Raw genomic sequence first — 23187 nt, forward strand, 5'->3', positions numbered from 1 at the left:
ATTTTAAAAGAACTAACTCGCAGAATTCGCTTGTTTATTAAGTTTACGATCTTTAAACCAAACCTAACCTTAAAATATGGGTATTTTACAACCTAAAAATATGTGATTGCCGGTAAAATATAGCTGAATTCATTGGCTATATATCCATATAATCAGTTTATACGTCTCCGTATTAAAATTCAAAGGTGTGATTTTTTTTAGGGCGGGAAATTTACAAATCGAACTCTTAGAAAACACGATCGCTGGAAAAATATTCCAGCTCTTGACGTGATCATTCGAGTGGCATATTACATTACTGTCTCTGATTGCACATTTACTAACTATGTAAAAGTTATTCGATTAATAACAGTATTAAATCTTCGTGAAAATATTTTATTTTAAATTAATATTTTTCTAATTTACAGACTATGTAAAACAGCACCATGTTTGTTTTTGATTTCAGAATATAGATTCCGATGTAGATTCCTTTATCAAAGTCATGTTCACATCAATAGCAAGAAAGAATGAAAACGAGAAAAAATGATGATAGTAAATTACTTTTTATAAACATTCTTTTAAAAATAGCGAGATTTTGTTTAATTTTCTACTTACAAAAGTAAAATAAATACAAAAAAAAAGTGCAATATTTAACTAAAAAATGATAAATAATATATGATTATTCACATTTTTCAAAATAGTATTTTACTTAATTAATGGCAATATCATCAACTAGGAAATGTTTAAATATTTATTTCTAAGTATTAATAGTATATTTTTTAAACCTATTATTTAATGTTCTTATTTCTTTGCTTAAATGACTGCAACAAATATATTAAATTTTAAAATATACAAATGTAATATTATTAGATTTATTTTAATTACTAAACAATTCCTGTATATGATTTAAAAATTAAATTATAATAAAAAAAGCAATAATGCAAGTATGTATTGGATTTAGTATGAAAAGTTAAAAATTGTCCATTTATTTTTATGTTACCTGTGTTCTTTAATAATGCAGCAAAATGTAATTTAATTTAATTTCTTTCTTTATAAAAAAAGGCAACATTTTCAAGTTACGAATAATCTGACAATATTTGAATTTCTCTTACTACCGTTATTATAGTGAGAAAATGTTGCTTGTGCAATTGCAGGTTTGAAGCCGCAACGCTACAGCGGGAACCCACGGCTCTGCACCACTCAGCCACTAAGGGGAAGAAGTGTGAATTGGCTGATATTGTTTGTGTGTGTACATGGTGTCTGGAAACTAGTGGTACGAGAGAAAACTTATGAATCTACATCACGTTTAGAGTCCATTTTATAAAGTTGTAATTTTTTCAGTAAAATTTGAAAAAAATCTGTTATTAAGTATTATTATTTGTTGTATTTTAAAATGCGATGAAGGAACCCGGCATCAAAAGTTGCTTAAGTTGCGGAAAAAAAGTTAAAATTTTTTTAAATGGCCATCTGTCGCATTACACAATAACAAAGTATGTTAAACGACATAATTTCTGAAGTGCTTCAATAATTTATTATTATATTTTAATATAACTTAATATAAAAACAGTTTAGAACTATGCAACATATTCCTAATCTAGCATCACACAAATTATATAATTTTATAAAAATTATTAACACAAAAAACCTTAAAGTACGACGTTTCTGTCTGTAATTTATTTTTTAATATTTATTAAAAATATTTCATCTTTGATCCGAGAGGTTAAAATATGGTTCCATGATAACTCATCAAAATGACAATTCAACACACCTATAAAAAGTGTATCACTTTTAATGACTTTGTAACACTTTTTATAGGTGTGTTGAATTGTCATTTTGATAAGTTATCCGGTCACCTTAAAATATATATTTTATTGACTTAATTACTTATTCATTTAGACTCAAAATATCGATAAAAACAAATTAATTTTCCAAAATATTGCACCAAAATAATAAGAGTATAAATATAAAAAATTGAAAATCTGTATGAGAATCAAAAATAAATAATTTAAAATTTTGAGAAAGGAAAATAATCTATTCAATTTTTTTTCTAAATTCGGACTTTGCATTAAGAACTTTCTCAAAAGGGGAATCCTAATTTTAAATTTGAGTTTTCAATTCGATAAGTTTTATAAATAAGGTGTTGTACCTTTTTTTAAGTATTATCGCTCGCTTGCTGCAATATTGACACAATTCAAAATAAACAAATTATTCGGAAACAAGATAATAATATTTTTAGTTATTGTAAATATTGGGAAGAAATACTGAATTGTCAAGAAGTCAACATACTTAATTTTGGGTCCAGAGATTGCAGATTTCTATTTGCTATACCATTTTACAATGGATGAGAAATTTTTTAATCAGATTCCTTAAATAATATGTTATTCAAATCACTTACAATTAAATTAATTACTTAGTGATAAACTAAAAATTTTAGTAATGGAAGACATTGCAATTTTTGTTGTATTAACGCGTCTTAAACAATCTGTGTAAGACTTAATAAATTGAACTAAATATATATTTATAAAATTAATAAAATAGAAAAATGAATAGTTGGTAGCTATGTAATAAAAAAATTTCGTAATCTGTTTTAACAATACAAAACATTCCAATAAAATCGAACAGTTACTATATATATATTCTGCTAAGTTTTGTCTTAAATTTATTGTATTAAGTATAATTTAATTCCTGTTTTTAAGTAAAACTTTAGATTGCACAAGTTTTAAAAAATTTACTATAAAAATGGCAAGTTTAACAATTTTATATTGGATAACAAATTTTCAGTCATTATTTTATAGAATTATATAAATATTAATGTTTAAACAACATCCTTTGACTAATTGAATTTTGTAAAAAAAAAAATATATATTTAAATCCCGTTTTTTTAATTGCACCCTTCTTATTGCATAATCTTGCATTTGATCAAATGCATTTAAATAAATTATTTTTTTAATAATATCTTCATTTATCTATATAAATAAATGTTCGTTTGTATCCTAAAGTTCATCACCATGAAATTTTGACACAATGTTGCATTTAAATATGCGCATGTTTTCATATACATATATTATATAGATGTCGCTTGTGACAAATAAAAACATGGTTTTCTTTTAAAAACAGCGCTATCTATTGTTTTTCAATCTGCACACACATACTGAGCCAAAGCAACGCGTGGTGGGGCACAGCTAGTATAAATAAAACAACATAAAAAAGTATGTTAATAATTAAATATTTTATATTCTCAATTGCATTTTGGATAGAGAAAGTTTATACTTAAGTCATAGTAAAAAAATCAACAGTGAAATATCTTTATAATCAAATATACTTTTAAATAAACATAACTAGAAAACTTAAGTAGCAGTTAAAAGGTTAAAAACACATTAATATCTGATTATAAATTAATTATAATATTTCTTAAAATCTATTCACAAATATTTTATGAGACTCGAAAAACGTAATATTTAATAAAATTTACATAAATTGTCAGTGAAAATTGAAAAATACGAGAATTATTATCCATTCAAGATAATACTAGCAATTTTTTAAACGAAAATTTGAAACAGAAAAATAAGAAAAAGACAGGGTCGAATATGGGATTTGAACCCAGGACCTTCGCCTTGCCAAGGCGCTGCAGTCCCATCAAGTCCAAGATGCGACTATCTGTTTTTGTTACAAAATTTCGTTTAAAAAGTCACTAATATTATCAGCAATATTTAAAATTTGAAGTTTTACTCATTGAGTTATTTCAAAAATAAAAATAAAATTATTATTGGAAATTTCCAGGTTTATTCAGATGTAACCCAGACTCATTAGGCATCTTTCTAGGTACATCTAGATTATTTCGGGTTTATCAAATTTGCTAACATGTATTCTTGCAGGTCAGATTAAAAACCCATTTTAATCCAAGATAGATATTTGGCAAAAATGTATTTTTCATTTCACCAACAAAATACATTTATTTCAACACATTTTTGATGTGGTCGCATAGTTGTTAGTACAAATAATAATTGGTGTTTTTAACTCAGAGAGCTAAAATTATTAAGAACCTATTTAAATGTTTAAATACGTTTTCTTTGATATGTGGCCTTATTAGAGATCCATAGAATATATTCTGGCAGTTTTAATAATATATTTAGAGAGTGCAAGACGTTATATCATTAATTTAGGGCGGATAAGGATTCTAGTTACTTCAATATTGCAATTGATTGACTCTAGTACGGTCATTGATTGAGCAAGAATTCTTATTGGCAAAGGAAATTCATAAATTAAACAATAACCGTCTTACTAATTAGATTCGTACACGCCCGTTCAACGCTGGCGCGGTAAAGCCGGCCTTGAGCCTGGTTTAAGACCGTTTTAGGGCCATGGTAATAAGTCAAGTTTTTCACTGTTCTGATGTTTGCGTAATATTTACACCACATTTTTTAGTAAAGCTGTAAGTGCGTTTTAAAATTGTAACAATACATATTACTGCGTACAATCATAAATCCACACTAAATTTCTTTGACATCATTGGGTTTTTGCATGCGTGCTGGATCCATATTAATCCTGCTTCATGTCAATTGAAATCAATGTCAGTTTCAGTCATTACTTCTAGGTCACAATGATTTAAATAGCCAAAATCTACCTTGAATATGTTTAAAATTGTCCTAATTCATAAAAATGACTATCAAAATAAATTTTAACAAAACTAATTGTGTTTCAAAACAATCAAAGTTGACTCAAATCCACCGTGATTGTGATCAAAGTTGACTCAAATACATCTTGATTGTGATCAAAGTTCACTCAAATACATCTTGATTGTGATCGAAAATGACCCAAATCCATCTTGACTGATCAAAGTTAACCCCAAATCCACCTCGATTGATCCACACCCAATCCACCTTCATGGTGATCAAAATTTACCCAAATCCGTCTTTGATTGTGATCAAAATTGACACAAATCCATCTTTACTGATCAAAAATGACTGAAATCTTCCTCGACTGTGATCAAAATTAACCCAATCCATCTCGACTGTGATCATAGTTGACCCAAATCCACCTTGATTGTGATCAAAATTGACCCAAACCCATATTGACTGATTAAAATGCACCAAAATCAATCAACACCCCTTTCCCTCTACCAATGAAGCCATCATTCCAATCCATCAGTTGACCATGAACAACTCCAGATAGCGACTGGGCATGGACGGCTGGGCGTGGCTGGACAGGTGGTGGTGCTGGGGCAGCAGGGCTGGTGGAGGCGGCAGCGAGGTGGTGGGGGGGGCGGAGAGGGGCTCCAACTGCACCCCCAAAGGACTGCCGCCCATGGGCATCACTTCAGGTACCTACAGGCAAACAACACACATTTACTTTACATATCACTTGTTGCTCACGTAATGCAAAAGGAACATAATTACAATATTCATGTTTCGAAAAAATGGTAATCAATAGAGTTTAAGAGTTTTGTTATTTTTTTAAAACTAACAAACATTACCGGGTTACAAATAACCTAACAGTATTTTAAAATCTCTAACTAGCACCTCAGTAAAATGTTGCCGTGATTAGGAATTAGCCAGCCAGCCAATATTGTTGTTGTTAGCCATTTGAAGTGTGTGATCTAATTATTATTTTTTGGTAAACTAATGTTTAAGACAAGATTTTTTATGCATAGCACAAAGGGTAAAAATTATTTTACAAGCAATAATTATCCGCCTGAAACACTCATCCACATTGAAAAATATCCTGATAAAGTTGGCGTCATGTATCTTTTATCAGGAGATTTTTCAATGTGGATGAGTGTTTCAGGCGGATAATTATTGCTTGTAAAATAATTGTGTGATCTACTTGCAAAAGTTCGAACTGTTCAAATACAGTAGGATAACTCCACTCGGGGTAAGTTGTAAGGATGAATGGTGTGGGGAGGGGAAAGAGACAGCTAAGAGGAAGGTTTGGAAGCACATAGCTATTCAAAACTGGTCACCAAACACGGCTATACCATTTCATGCAATGTTTCTATTCCGAATGGTGAAATTTTACCCGTGTTTAGTGAATAGCCAGATACACTTTCCAAACCTTTGTCTTTACTTTTTCCTTCCCTTCCCCACTTACTCCAGCCTCACGACATATCCCGATAGACGATGCCATAGTCCCACTGGCTTTGGGCAGCAACTCTTCTGCGGCATTCATATTAAAAATGATATGTCAATGAAACTGACACCTGAATCTGTGATTTATATCCTGCTTATAGTAGTAATGTTCTCGAATGCTAGGACTAGATTATCTAGACGTTAAGAAAAAAATTGTAATGGTGATATTATTACATAAGCAGCTTGATGGGCACATTTGCAATCCTGATGTTCTGGAACGTATTAGGCTTTAAGTCCCCGATAGCTTCACCAGAGCTAGGCAGCATAGCCTTTTATTTTTCAAGAGGCAGGACCAACCTACCAATGATCATGGCTCTGGGCAGGATGACTACATTCTTAAACCACCTGTCTTCAAAGGTAGACATTTTTCAGTTAAAATTCAGTGACTGCATTCAATGACTTCAGTGACAGTTCTGATCCTTGTGAGGTTTTAAATAATTCATTGTTTCATAAGGAACAAATATCTAGGTTTTTTTTAAAAACATTAATATTATATTAATTCAACTTACCATATGACCAGGAGACTGATACATGTGCGTGGGGGACACGGGAGGGCTGGGGTAGCCCCAGTAGAAGAGGGGCGCCATGGGCGGAGGATAGAAGGCCCTCACGCCGCCCCCAAAGGGACTGCCGGGTGCAGGGTACACCCCCCCGGGCATCAGGCCCCCGTGCGGTGGAACTGAAAACCATATGAGTGACACGTCAGTACCTAAATTAGATATAAATTCAACAAATTAAGTTCAATTGATTGTAGATTAGTTCTTATTAGTTCAACCTATTTGATATCAACTTGATAAATATCGTCTCCGTGAAGTGAAAAGTCACTAACTAACAAATTGACAGTTTTGAGATAATGCGAGTTTTGCGGGTGCAATTTTAAATGTCATTTAAGGGTGGTAGTAAAAGTTTTTATTAATAATCATGGTTTTAAAGTCGAACCGTCGAGACGGTTGACGTAAGGTTCCCGTGAGCACTTAGGCCATATGCCCATTGTGCTATCCCCCATTTTACCTCAATCCTTTAACAACAACCCAGTCCCTTTAATAAAGTTCACCAGGGTTGTCATTGGGTATGTGGCTATGTCTTCTGGTTCTACTGTATGTCTCCCCAGGTATCTGAGCCTAGTTCCCACCAGGGCGGGACATTGGCACCATAGGTGAATTGGAGTCTCTTCATCCTCTTCACATTTCCTGCATCTGTTGGAGTTTTCCACTCCCAACAACTGCATGTGTCTCCTGAGATGGCAGTGTCCCGTTACTAGTCCTACCAGTTCCCTCAGTGAGTTTCTTTCTGTATCTAATTTTGCAAACTAAGCGAAAACTTGTAATAACTAAAGGTAATTAGATAGTTTATATACTCGACACATTTAATTAAGTTATCTTGCTAAATAGTTAATAGAAGTGGATAGTTCATATACATATGTGATAAATATCAAAAATGTTTGATGATTAGTAAAATAAAAAAAATTGATTATGTGCTGTTAGTGATTTATATCAATCATATAAATCAATTTATGTATTTTTCCCGCAGTTATCGACTTTACCCGTAGATGCGGGTTTAAAAAGTAAGTACTTTGAAGGAACTGACTCATTTTTGCCAAAAGTGTTAGTTGGTGACTCTTTGCTCAACGGCGACGATAAGTCTCAAGCTGAGCTTAAATAACACTGAAATACCCGTCCGATATCGGACAGTTACAATATTTTTGAAGCATACACCAGCTTTATGATTTTTATAATACAACAAAAGTTGGTGTTGCGTCACCGTACTGATACGTAGGTAACCTGAAAATTTTGCGTTTGCGATAACACAAATTTTTACGCAAAATTAATAAAGTGAATTTTGAGAGTATTTTTCAAGCAATTTTCCGATATTTTAAACTAAATACAAAATAAATAACAATACATTGCAAATACTTCTTTGACAAACTGAATACCCATAAAATGTACAGCAGCTATAACTTCAAATCGAAAATACTGTTATTATTTTTTTAATTTTGTAAAAAAAAATTTTGACAAATTAAAAAATTGAATTCCCAACTTTTTTTGCTGGACCATTAGGGGCCGTTCAAGTATTATGTAAGCACTATAGGGGGGCAGGGGGGTCTTTGCTTTGCTTATTTTTGATGACATGGGGGGTGGGGGGGTCGAGATAGTGATTACGTCAGCACTGCTCAGCGGTAGTTATTTTTTTTTACACATTGGCAATCCACACATTGCCTATGTTTGAAAACCGAATACATATTCGGGGATTCCCACAAATAATTAATACGTTTAGGTACTCGCTTAAAAAACAGAATACATTAACAGAAAAATGCATATAGGTACCAATTTTTACGTAAGCATGGGAGGGGGGGGGTAAGAGCTTTGCTTACTTTTAGTGACAAGGGGGAAGAGGGGGTAAATAATTTTAATAAATCTGCTTACGTAATACTTGAACGGCCCCTTACCAAGAAGTTAACATGACATCACTTCTGTTGCAAAATAACACGAATTTCGACAAAAAATAAAGCTTTATAATTAATGAAATTTACTTTGCATAATTAAAATACTGTGTATACTGAGAAGAAAACGATTTTAAAAGCCAATAAAACAGCAAACATTATGAAATTTACACCTTACGCAAGAATATTGTAATGGAAATAATTTATAATTACTTTGCATCCATTTTTGTCACTTGCATCGTACTGAAATTAAATGCATCATGAGTTTAACTCTTATAAATCCCAAGTGCCAAGGAATGGTGCACGGTAAAATCAACCTTACAAAGTACTACACACATGTAATTTTTTTTTTAATTGTTTGCTCATTATATTTTATTAATTCTTTTACAAAAATTAATAATGTGATTTGAAAATGTTTCCTTTTCAGTAAACAGAGTTATAATTCCATAAATAATAAGATATTTTAAAACCTTATTTTAATTTTAATTTCATGCATTTATCCACCCTTTAACCACTGGAGCTTATATGGCCACATTTTAGCCAATTTTCAAAACACTCGAAGATCTATTAAAACTAATTTAGGAATTATTTTAAAAGTTCCCGCATTGATAGTTTTACACAACAAAAATAATCAAATAGCTATGAACTATCGCAATATTTTAAAATATATATTTAATAACTTATCACAGCTGATATAAAAAAATCACCAATAAATAATTATAAAACATGCCAAATTTATACATTTGCAGATATTTATGATCTACAAAGGCCCAAATAAATTGCATTAGTTTGTTACGAGAATTTGTAAATAATATTTGCTCCCATTAAGAAAATGTTAATTATTTTATAATGTCAGTATATGTAAGTGTCGCAGCTAGAGTTGACATGGACGCAGATGCATTGCTTGTAAACAGCATTATTCAAACTTATTTGAAGATTTGACCCAAACAACACATACTTGAATGTGTCGAATCGGATAGAACCTCGCTCAGTTGGTCGTGAGAGACTGGCGTCGCAGACAAGTTTACAACTGAACGTGTGCCTGTGCAGACATATGGCGATTGTCGCCAAGTCGTGTTGATTCGTCGAGTATCTGATACTTGCGTACACCCCCGGGGGACGAAGAGCCTTACTGAATCTCTAAATAATATAAAATAAAGTCACTATCGGCGTCTGTCTGTTTGTGCGCTTAGTTCTTCTAAACTATGCAAAGGAGTTTGATAATGTTTTGACTATCATTTAGAGAATTTCTTCCAGAAGGTTATAAGTCGAGCAACGCCAGGTAGACGTTAGCTAGTATTATTATTAAAAAATATATATTTATTCATTTAGACTTTTATAAAAAGTCAATAGGTGTCCCATAAAAATTAAAATCGGATATGTTTATCCAAGACACTATCTAGGTTACAAACCAATTCTTTAGAACAGTGTAATCATTCAAAAAAGATAACTGCCAAAAATATGGTAAAAATTAGTTGCAAGATAGTATTGTTAATTCTGAATTGAAATATGAGATTGACAAAAATGACGTGTAATAATTAGGTCCCAATGGTCGAGTGGTTAAAGACGTTTTTCCAATAAGACAGAGATCCTGGGTTCAATTCCCAGTTAAGACTGTTATCTTATTTTCTGTAGTATGGATCTTCTTCAAAAATATATATATTTTTAAATTTCAATAGAATTGTTTTCCGATGTCAAATTAAAAAGTTTGAAACGTTCTGTATGAAAGCAATGCATCTGTGCGTGTAATGCGTACTGTGAATATTAAAATTTGTAATAAGTATTAGGAATTTTAATATTCAATGTAAGATCTAAAACACAAATCTATCTAAAATGCAATGCTCCGATACTGCTGTGAAACTAACACATTGTTCCAGCGATTTCCATGTTTTAAATTCTAATTTATATTTGTTAAATAGGTACTTTGTACATAATTGTGAAGTACCTATTTAGAAAATATAAATTAGATTTTAAAACATGGAAATCGCTGGAGAAATGTGTTAGTTTCACAGCAGTATCGGAGTAATGGTGACGGAAAATGCAAAAACATTCATTTGACGGTATTTAGAAAATTTATATTAGAAATTATAACAGAAATCAATAGAAACTGTATTTTTGTTAATATAGCAGGAATGCATTTTGGATTTATATGTGAATTATAACTGAGATCTTCGATTGAGACTTAGGTTGTGTTGTTTCACAGAAATTCAAATGTAACATGGCTATTTTGTTTTTTGACAAAAGAACCCCGTTAAATGCCAATTCTAAGTCAGTTTCAGCTTTCAAACAAATTGTGATCAGCAGAAGAGTACAACTGTACCAAAAATCAGATGGATGTAGCTAAATTATTAAGGAAATTAATATTTATCTGTTATCACACATTTTGCAATGTCGAATCCTTTGAGGCTTATCTTGCACGATGAGTCATCTTGATAAGATTTTAAATCACCGTACACGTGTCATATCGCCATATCAAGGATGAATTACTCGCACGACAAAACTGTGGGACCTTAGTTATTAATTCTCGGAGCTATGATGCATTGTATTATTTCTGTTTAGATATAAGTGTCGTTGCTACACATTAACTTGTGCTGAATTTGAACACAATAAATATGCAAACAACTGGCCCAATCAGTCACTTGTCCGACGAACTTGTGTTTCAATTGCAAATCCTTACCCAAGGTACCCCCGAGAAGAAACCGGCATTTTACAATCAATGTCATTGGCGTAGGTGTCAAGTACAACAACTATCATGTTGTTAAGCTTGCCGGCTTATTACAATTTGATAGAAAGCTGAAACACATATACGTTTAACAGGGACCTTTCAAATGTCAAAATAACAAAATGGCGCTGAATGACCATGTTATGACAATGTTACATTCGAATTTCTGTGACACAGGTGGGCCTAAATAATTCTACAAAAATTCAATGGCTATTGTGGGAGCCATTATAATACAGTGAAACCCTCTCATAAAGTTTACGAGGGGCAGAAAAAAATACTTCCAACTGAACTCAAGAAGCCTGGAAGGAAATCAGACGCATTTGTAAACGTTGTAAGAGAGTTTGACTGTATTACGTGATACGGAGAGGGTGTGCAATACGTATTAATAACAGAAAGACTCACCTGGAAGGTCCCGACACAGAGCAACACGTCCCAATTCACCACGGGGGCCGTCACCAGCACAAACCCAGCAAAACAGGTCAAGAAACCGTCCAAATAAACAATCAACCAACCAACATACATACGAATATACCAACCATATTCCTATGTAAGAGATGCGTATGGGAGAGAAATACAGATAGGATACAACAGTAATTCAACTTAGCCCGTCGTCCAACGGGTCGGTAAGCCCCTGACCCTGCGCAGAAAATTAAGTTCGCTAAAACAAGGTAACAGTCTGCAGAGCAGTTCAATGTGGAAATTTTTTGCACAGGGTCTTACGGCATTTGGTTTAAATTTATTGCTTACCGACACGTGGGACAAAGGCTTATTGTATATATTTTTAATTTACTAGCGGTGGGCGAAATCAAGCTATCCATTCCAAACCACTTGAGCGATAGCCACCCAAATTTATGTAGGTGATTTTTATAGATTAAAGCCAATTATAAATTAAACAATTACATTTTTTTTTATAAAACCTAAAAATATGTGATAAAAGATGAAACTCGGGTGGATTCATTGGCTTTAACACTCCCGTACCGGACGGGGGGAACACACTTACACTAACGAGAGTTTTATGCTATATCTAAGTTGTTTTTTACACCACATACTCTGTAATTTAGGTAATCCTAAAAAAACTATTTGGTTATCGATCTGCATTTAAAAAATATATATTTTATTTCTAGTTTCTTAGATATTAAATAATTTGTACAAAATTCCGGCAAAATTCCTGTCCCCTGCCCCGCACCTCAGCTTCGTAGCATCGGCTAAAATTCCCCCGTCCCCATCCCCACTATCCGCTCACCACCGAGAACGATCCAGCGAGCTACGAACTGGACCGTAAAAGTTGCATTTTATGGAAAGGGCTAACTCCCGGTCGCGTACACTGCACTACTGGTATTTCCTTTTGCGATGCTAAAATGTTCACTTGCCGGACAAAGATCGGCCTGTCTAGCTTGCATCCGGTAAATGTTTCATGTTTAGAGACAACATTAAAATTATATCTGTCTCTGTTTCTCACATGGAAAAGAAATCGGTCAGAAAGAGACACATATTTTGTATACATTTTTATGTAATTTGAAGGAACTTGAATAAAAACAGAGTACTATATGGTTAAAAAGTCTATCGCAAACGTCTGTTAAATTTTATATTGGGTTATAGTTGCTAATTCTCTTAATTTTCGTGGTAAATAATTCTCTGCAAAACCGGACTAGTTTCGCCCTGCTATGGGCATCTTCAGACTGGTAAGTAGTTCATTCACACCTACTTATGAAATGGTGTTTATAAATTAATATCTATTTCAGGATTGTAAAATATTTATTCTGTACTTTTAATATTAGAATTTATGTAATCAGTCGGCATGTATTTATTGCAGTTTCTTACGGCATATTTACCAATGTTTTAAATTAGATCATAAAATTCTATGGTTTTAATTAATTTGTGTGAAAGCCGCACAAGAGCCCCAACAGTCCTATCCAGTGGAACTATGGCATCCCCAATTGGGGTATTTTGTGAGGCTGAAGATAGTGGGGATGGCAAGGGGTAGGATATGGGTAAGACAAAGGTGGAAGTACATCCATATTCACATCTAGTTACCATATAGGCTTAAGTCATTTCAAGCAACGTTTGGATTCTACATGGTGGTCTTTCACTAGGGCGATACTGAAAGCATCTACCGCCCTGCAACTTGATATTATATATTTTTTTCTTTCATAAATATTACAGCATCCGTTGTCGAAGGGTAAGGCTCTAGACTAGTAAACTGGAGGTCGCGGGTTCAAATCCCGGTGTGCGCAAGTAAATTTTAATCTTTGTGATATTTCACAATTTACTGACTAGAATTCATTTAGGTTGTTGCTTGAAATAACTTTGACCTTGTTTGGTGACCAGTACTGAATAGCCAGCTATTTCCCCAACTTCCTCTTCTCCATCTTCTTCCCCTCCCCACTACCTTTAGCCTTACAAAATACCAGTACCGGCTCGTGACTTTTGGGTCTACTATTAATTGTAATATCATCACTCTTTCAAATTTTATTTGATTGATTTGTGTTATTTCACAATTAATCAATTAAAATAATATATAGTCTATTTGCGGCACGTTCCGTGGAAGATACTATCAGTATCGCCCTGGTGTAAGACCACCATTCAGAATTGAAACGTTGCTCCAAATGGCTTTAGCCGTGTTTAGTGACTAGATCTGAATAGCCAGGTACTTCCTCACCTTCCTCTTTCCCTTCCCCACTTACCTTCAGCCTCACAACATCCCCCAATTGGGGATGCCATAGTCTCACTGGCTCCAGACGGGAGCAGTTGGGACTCTTGTGAGGTATTCACTATAAAAAATAAATAAAAAAAAGTATCGCCCTGGTGTAAGACCACCATTCAGAATTGAAACGTTGCTCCAAATGGCTTTAGCCGTGTTTAGTGACTAGATCTGAATAGCCAGGTACTTCCCCACCTTCCTCTTTCCCTTCCCCACTTACCTTCAGCCTCACAACATCCCCCAATTGGGGATGCCATAGTCTCACTGGCTCCAGACGGGAGCAGTTGGGACTCTTGTGAGGTATTCACTATAAAAAAAATAAAAAAAACTCTAGTACACCTAAAAGTTCCGAGCCGCCACTCCAACATACCCCATTTGGGAATGCCATAGTCTCACTGGTTCCAGAGGATTGGATAGGAGCAGTTGGGACTGTTGTGGTGTTTTATATAGAAAAATCAAAAACAGGAATATCTGAGGTTACAGTAAAATATAATTTACTCCACGTTTAAGTTCTAAAAATACATTTTTTTTCACTATATTCGAAAAATTCGTTGTATTTCGAACCCCTCGACATACAAACGAACCCATTATTTATGGTAAGGCAAACACTACGATTTGACCCTAAATGTAAATATACTACATAATATCATAAATTAGGAATTATAACCTTCACTAACATCTAAATATTCCATAATATTCGAAATAACATCCGTACCTAGTTTAGTAGTGGTAGGTTTTTAAAACTTAAAAATATGTATTTATAAATAGATCCATCATTTACGGACCACCCTGTGCAACAAACTAGCTACGCTGTAATCGCCAATCGCCAGTCGACATTCAGAATCGAGGAGTTATGCTCGTTATCGGCCCGCCTTCCCTGTTTTGTATGGAAAAAGGCGCATTATTATCTAAATTCATTAGAATATTACCTACGACTTTATTTATGAAAATATTTTGATAATGACTTCTGAAACACTTCGAATATACTCCCCCCTAATTATTACTAAAACAAATTACACAATATTATGCCATTAACATCCTTTAATAAGCAAAACAAATTGGGGTCTCTAGTGACCCCCCTTCGGATCTTATGTGATTTTTTTCTCTCCGGGACGAAAAGGTTAAACCGCAGTAAGCATTTTCATATGTCTCCATATTGATATTTGGAAGTATGATTAATTTAAATCGAATGGCTGAATCGAAAACCGTATACCTGGAAATTTCCACCGTTCGAGTGGATGTAAAATAAATCATACGCAGGTCAATTCTGTCTTTATTTTATATAAGTAACACGGTCAACAAATCGTAATGGTAATATCCGTTCTAATTAGAATCCTGTGCATACACTATCTAATAATAGTGTAGATTTACTCTCGGAATTGCCCTGTGAAAGACTAGAGTATAGAATTGAAACGTGGCTTGAATTTGAAAAATAAAAAGTTCTCGACTGTGCAGAAACGGACGGTTCCCCTATCTTAAAAAACGTATCGCAATCTATAGAGCACAGGCTTCAGGTGAGAATGCTGTCCTTGATCTATGGGTATTATTTCAATGGAAGATGCTCCAAGGAAGTAGCGTCATTGATCCCTTCAGCACCGGTGCATAATCAGAAAACACGCCAAGTGCGCACCCAACATTTGTACACACTTGTAGAATGAGAACGGGTCGTTTCTAAGACCCATATTCACTCTTTCCTATCCTCAAAAATTCCAAAATATTGCTACACAGCATCCCCAAAGATGACAAAGGAAAATTATTTTTCTTGGAGCCTCCTGTGACAGTTTCTAAATAGCCAGTTACTTTCCAACCTTCCTCTTCCCAATCTCCCATCATCCTCACAGCACCCCATTTGGGTCTGCTATAGTCCCCCCGGCTTCAGACATATATTTTTTTAAATTGTTTATATATTGAAACTGATATGTACGGAACGGGGAATTTTGATTATGCCCAACGCTATATTCATCCTAATTAATTAATGGTACTTAAAATGCGACAGATCCCATACCAACATGTGATTAATGAGGCTGTGGATATAAATGTTATCATTTTATAGGCCCTACACCACTGAACAAATAAATCCTAGAAGTGTGATCACCGATTTGAAAGAAAACCAATGTCGCCAATTTACAATCATATACAAGACTCTTCGACACCTAGGTTTCAGGCAAATCACTGAAATTGGTAATCTGTTAGAGTAAGAATTTACATTTTAGAATCTGACATATTCTGTCAGAAGTATTTCCGCTCTGCAAAAAAATGGAATATTTATCCCAAAACTAAAACATGTTTTTGAAAGGTGATGAAGCCAAGCTTTCAAAATTTATTATTAGAAATAAACATATTAAAATTTTTAATACAAAGAAAAAAAATTCAAAATGGCTCACCTTATGTTTTTTTTTTAACTAAACTCACTGATAGTGAAAAAAAAAAGATACATATTTTATTAGACAAATGTTAATGTCACCCCACTTTTTGCCGTTTCACATAAAAATAATTAAAAAAATATTCATAATTTATTTTTCAAATTGCAGTTGAAACCTTTAATTTCATAAAAGTATGCATTTTAAATCTTTTGTGATTTCTAGATTTGAATATAAACCATGGTGTTTTCTCTTTCTATCACCGTTTAGATCACATTTCTCACCATGAGTAAGGGAGACATAACTATTTCTATGAGATCATTTGAGTTGTTCCCAAAAGCGAACAAACTAGGTGATAAAATTTTGGTTGAAGTAAGGAAAAACTGAGCTTATTTCAGGCACACAGACACGCCCACAAAACACTTCTATTGAATTATCTCTTCAGAGCGCTATTTCAAATTGTGAAAATTTAACAATTACACCACATTTGGTATAGAAAAAAAAAAGAAAATTTAAATTGACAGACTAAGTATGTATTTTTTTTACTTAGATTAGATTAATTAAACATAATATGATTATTGCAATTTTTTTCAAAATTATATAAAAGCGGAATTATGATGGTGTTTTATTGTGATTTATTTTTGGGGTATAATGCCTTGTTGTGTTTCCTCCTTCTTTAACCGGTTGTGTGCCTTAAGCGCGTGTACGCGCTCTAGGTAGTCGTGCTCAGAAGGTCGACCATGTAAAATTAGCGCGTTAACACGCTGTTCTTGTATACGACAATTTGATTTCTTGGCCTGCCGGTAGACCCACACTAAATACCTTCCGGCAGAGAGTTAGCCAATATTTCGTTTTCTGTAAACAGCATTTATAATAAATAATTATTAGCTATCCTTTATGCTACGCATAAAACCTTGTCTTATAAACATAGGTTTATCATTAAAAAAAATATATATTTGACAAGTCAAAAATATTTCACCAATAAATGAAGATATATGTCTCAACGCCATCTAGTGAGAAATTTAGCACTAACAAAGCCGTTCCTACAAAAATAAAGTTGGTTGTTTACAGGTGAAAAAAATATAATAAGCAGTAATTGTTGATTGAGGTACTAGTACATATTGAATCATTTGGCGGGTTGGAAACAAGCCGACATAGCTCAGTGGTTTCAGAGCACCTGACCGGACATTAGAAGGCACGGGTTCAATTCCCGTTATTAAAATTTAATAATATTATTAAGTTCTGCAAGTATTTTAGTTTTTTATTATTGTGACAGCTGTTTCAGCGTTCAAGGCCTTTTTCAAACTGTGTTTACGCCACGTTGCGACGACTTATTTATATGATCATATTTACCCCCGCCTACTGTAACGCTGTCCGAAACGTTGGCCAAAGAAGGCGGAAGCGCAACAAAGCATAATACCCCAAAAATAAAACACAATAATATGCAGGTGTTTCAGAACTTACACGACAGACTTTAACTGGCGATTTGTGAGCTTAATTGGAGTAAAAAATATAGGTAAGAATCTAATTCTATCACTGCTTAATACCACTTGATGTACAACGTCTTAGTCCCACAACATTGAACAGTAAGGGACGTTGAATATGACGTGTGTAACGTTGTACAAGCATACTGACACTAGATCATCGGAGACCAAAATCACTTGTTATAAGTCTGTCGAAAAAGTACTCAAACACCCTGAATATATTTAAAAAAAATTTAAAACATTTGAAACTAACTTACCTCTAAATCTTTTCTTAACATAACCAATAGCATGACAGGGTTTGATTGTTATTTTTGATGAATTTATGAAAAGTGCCCACATTTTGAGAGCCGTTGTGTGTTGAATCCCTGATTATTTTCAATACTTACCATTTTTTTACACAGTAGTCAAATTTTACATAATATGTTATGTTATTTAATCACCAATGTTTTTTTTGTCAGTTTGTCTCGAACAGTTTTCTCATGGGGGTGATATTGGAAGAGTAGGAGAAACCTGACCACCCGCATCTAGTCACCAAGCACTGCCTACCCACGGCCGGATACAGGACAGGGTTATTACAGGGTACAAGTCTACCAGAGTAATGCTTTCGTTAGTAAAACCAGACATTATCATATATTTACTCTCCACATCTGTGTCATAACATAATATATTACTTATAAATACTTTTTAAGGATTGGTTTACGATAATAACTGCGTCAAAAAATCAACACCTCAATTAGTCAGTCCTCACATCAATAAGATTGTAAGTTCATAAGATTACAAACTCATAAGACTGAAACCCCTTAAGATTGCAACTTCACAAGACAGCTGCCTCACAAGATTGCAATTTTACAACACTGCTGAATGACTGCAACCTCATAAGATTGCAACCTAAGAAGATTATAACTTCAAAAGACTGTAACCTCATAAAATTGAAACTATATAAGATTGCAGACTCATAAGCTTGCAATTTTACAATATTGCAGATTCATAAGATTCCAACTTCATAAGATTGCAACCTCACAACGAGGCAACTTCACACGACTGCTGGCTCATAACATTCCAACTTAATAAGAATGCAATTTTACAAGATTACAACTTCATAAGATTGTAACCTCACAATGAGGCAACTTCACAAGACTGCTGGCTAATAACATTCCAACTTCATAAGAATGCAATTTTACAAGATTGCAACTTCATAAGTTTCCAGACTCATAAAATTTCAAACTAATAAGATTATAATTCATTAGAATACACCCCCATAATATTGCAAATTCATCAGAATTCAACCTCATTATTTTGTAATTTCACCCGAACGCAACCCCATTGTATTGTAATTTTATCCAAATGCAACCTCATAAGATTGTAGATTCTTAAGATTTTGCAACTTCATATGATTGCAATATCATAAGATTGCAGAAGAATAATATGACAATTTATTATACAGGGTGTCCGGAAACTCGTAGTACAAGCGGGAAACTGGTGAATCTACATCACATTTGGAGTCGATTTTGTAGTATATTTTTTTTTTATTTGAGCTTTCGTTATCGAGTAAATCGAGTTTGAAGTTGATTTTTTTTTTTTTTTTTTTTTTAATCAAATTCTTATAAATTATTACTGAAGATCAAAGTAACCAACTAATTAAAACTATTTGGAAGTAAAACAAATGAAGAAACTCGGATTTGAAGCATTATTTTGAAATCACCCTTCATTTAACCCGGTGTAATCATAAAATATTTCTGCTCTGCAGGGTTAAAACATCTGTTATTCAACCCTAAACACCAGAAAAAACTTTAACCCTAAAATAGCCGAAAAATATTTTTTTTTGGTTTTTTTTTTTTTTTGAAAATGCTCAAATCAAAAAACTTTATGTTTTTTTGGGTTCCCCATGTGGTGTAGATTCTCCAGTTTCCCGCTTGTACTACGAGTTTCCGGACACCGTGTATATTTATATTATCAGAAATCAGTAATGTCTTAGGAGACTATATTTAAACCAGAGTCTTGTTGTCCAGAGGTTAAAGTAAATTTGTAACAACATAAATAAACCATAAATGCACATCTCGAATGCCCAATTCATCTAGTGGTGTATTTTTTAAAGAGCCTCTTGCACACGCAAGAGATGTGTTCCGTACCACCAAAAGCAGATTGTGCAAAATATAAAAGCCCAGCTGGGCCTAAAACCAAATAAAATAAAACAAAAATAAATAAATGGCGATACTAATTTCAATAATTGATCCACACTTCATTCTATGCAACCACTGAAAAATGTGTTAGATTTTTATGTTATGGGAAAATAACTGTTTTTTTTAGATTTGAATTGTAGAATTCATAAAAAAAATTAACAAGATGTTGATGATGACCAGTGTGATGTGTCTAATATTTCAGATTAAGGGGGTATTTCACTATGTCGGGCTAAATATCTGACTAGCTTCCGTTGGCTGGCTTTAAAGATCAGAATAATTTCGTTATTCAACGGCGACCGTTTCACCATTCCGTTACTCCATCTACTGCCACGGCTGTCATGCGTCACAGTCCGCACACCGCGAAGTGTGCATTTTTTTGGTTATGTTATGTTGATTATCAGGTCATTTTAGATAGATTCGTGTCGAATTAATACATTGTTTCTTATTTTGAACACAATCAAATAATTCAGGGTGGATCATACAAGCATTCAAATTCATTCAACAAAATTCGACTCACTTCTCAGCTGTTAAACTCGGAATGTTTTGACGCCATCTTTGATTCGAGGAATAGCGCCTAACGTGAGGTTCGAGCACTGATTAGTCAAATCGAACTTTAACCCGAGCGTTAGAAGCGTTTTTAGTTTAAACGAAAAAATGACTAATCCGCGGATTATTGCTTGGTCAGAACATAATCAGAGATAGTGAAATACCCCCTAAGTTGCATAAATGAACAGGGTGATACAATGGTTACCTCAAATACAACGCCCACCATCTGAGAGCAGTTCAGATCACCACCAGTAAACAAGGAAGAATTAATGATATTGCATAGGACATACACAGTTTCAACACTAAACAACATAATTTATTATGAAAGGACGGGGTATTGGTTAAAACACAAGATTTTTTTAGTATTTTTGTAACATATATATTAAAATTATTTCATTTTATTCATGTTGGGAAATAAAGAGCAAAAAAAAAACACAATTCCTACCGAATGAAAAAGTTTTAAAAAATTACAAGAGTCAAGATAAGTGCCATGAAAAATATTTATTATTATTTAAGGCACTGTTTGATTCATAAGTATTTTCATTTTAAATATAAATTTTATAGAAATTAACACGTTTTTTAAAGGGGGACGAATTCATTCAATTTTGGTGCATGGATGAATTTAAAAATCGCTTGAATTAATGATGTCTTGTTGGCATTTAAAAAAGTATTTGTCGGAAAATATAATAGGAATGTTTGATTAGATTAGTACCTATTTAATTTTATTTTTTATATCACACTATTTCTATCTTTACGCATCAAAAGTAATTATTATTCTTGTCGGAATAAAATTAAAGGCTTCCTGTCTGAAATATGATTCACTCAATTTAAATTGCAGTGATGAATCTACTACTTTTTAAAAACCCATGGGACTACGGTATCTATACTACAATTTCATCGAAGAATCTTTAAGGCTATTATAAAGGCTGTCCTTTAACTTCTAGGAGCCGGAGACGTGCATTTGCAGTGTTGAAGAATCATGCCCACGCACGGTACGAAGCACTGCAGTTCGTCATTATAAATGCATTTTGTCTTTGAATATTACTTCTACCGGGTGAGTTAAAGACAAAAATAAAAATGATACTTTATCAAGTTTGGTATCGTCTACGTGTTAGCTTTAACTCTTTGTACGCGGCCGTATCAACTGTTGTTACGGAAACTTTGACGGCCGATATTCCAGCTCTCTTTCGTCATAAATGTATTTCTTGCTCACTTGGACATTCGTAGAACTATCACGATGCTGACATCTACAAGAATTTCTCAAAAATAAAATTGTATTTCATAAAAAAAGATTGATAATCAAGTGCGCCTCTTCGCGCCTTTTAGTCCTTTAGTTTACATTTTCGTCAACGGATGGCGTTAGTACTAGTATGTCATTCATAACTTTTCATAACTAAAAATGATAAGTGATCATGGTGTCCCACTTGTGTCTATCACCTAAGTACACACACGCCGAGTGAATGGCGGGACCACATTCAAAAGATACGGTACGTCTTTGCATGAAATTTTATGTTTTTGTTTTTATAAACATCTATGAGTGTTGACACACGAGGATTTGTTTTCATATTGTGGAGAATAATCTGTTCTGTCTATATAGTTCAATAAATCATGCCAGAATGCTATAATTTGACATTTAATTGCGTGCATAGGTATTTGAAAATATGTACCGCGTACGGGTATAGATAAAACGGAGCAAATGAACGCGTTCAAAAGGTTAACAAAAAAATCACAATTTCTACAATGACCGCTAGCAATAATGTATTTTATAGTACCCCTGTACATGAAAACTATGTATTTTAAACTCTCGTGGTCAAACAATAAAGTCTGAGAAGATGATCGTCATTCTTGACGGTAGATCAAACACACCCACTTCAAATTTGAGCATGCGCTGACAGGCTGAGATAATTTTTTTTATGGTCGAATTGAAGACAGCATTAAATGTGACGGGATTTTAACGAGGCCTTAGAGATTTCTGATGCTAGGGACCAACGAAAAATAAGAAAAGATTTTTTTAATTGGATAGATTTTGAAATTATTATTTTTAAATTTCGCAATCATGAGATGGCTTGGACAAGTACTAAGAATGCTAGAAGACCTTAAAATTTTGGCGGAAAAATTTTAGACGGAAAGCGTTCAACATCGCATCAAATAAAATTAGGGAAATCGACTCCAGAGGAACCTGTGGACCTGCAACGAGCAGTAAAGTAGCTGCAGTACGTGCAGCAGATCAGAAGAGGGCCTTATCAAAGCGATGGGCCCCGACCCAGGAATTCCCCTTATCACACGAAGTATGATAAGGGGAAGAAGATGAGATACAGGGTTTTCCAATAAGAGGTGTTATTTTGAATAGCCCGCTATTTCGGTAGATGTTACTTTTGAAGCTGTCATTTTTGACATTGGACAAGTAGAAACTACGCCATTAATAAAAATGGAACGATACACGCTTCAACAACGCATTGAAATTATTAAAATTCACTTGAGTGAATCAAATGCAAATCATCTTGAGTGATGAGACCCATTTCCACCTCGGTGGCTTCGTCAACAAGCATAATTGTCGCATCTGGGGCTCGGAAAACCCATGAGTTATTGTTGAAAAGCCTCTCTATCCTCAACGTGTGACTGTTTGGTGCGGTTTATGGTCCGGCGGAGTCAT

At 33.7% G+C, this 23187-nt stretch overlaps 1 protein-coding gene across 1 annotated transcript in view; it reads right to left on the minus strand.

Moving 5' to 3' along the window:
* Window positions 1-2973: 2973 nt before the first annotated feature.
* Window positions 2974-23187, minus strand: part of LOC149410066 (RNA-binding protein fusilli-like) — a 138600-nt gene continuing 118386 nt past the window's right edge. The window contains exons 16-17 of the mRNA XM_089648932.1: window positions 6611-6810; window positions 2974-5300 (exon numbers count right to left, since the gene is read on the minus strand). Coding sequence (XP_089505058.1) covers window positions 5121-5300; window positions 6611-6810 — 380 coding nt within the window. The 3' untranslated portion in view covers window positions 2974-5120. The remainder of the gene's footprint in view (window positions 5301-6610; window positions 6811-23187) is intronic.

Source organism: Hesperophylax consimilis, chromosome 28 (assembly GCF_061612785.1).
Source record: "Hesperophylax consimilis isolate HC1 chromosome 28, BYU_Hcon_1.0, whole genome shotgun sequence".
NCBI lineage: Eukaryota > Metazoa > Arthropoda > Insecta > Trichoptera > Limnephilidae > Hesperophylax > Hesperophylax consimilis.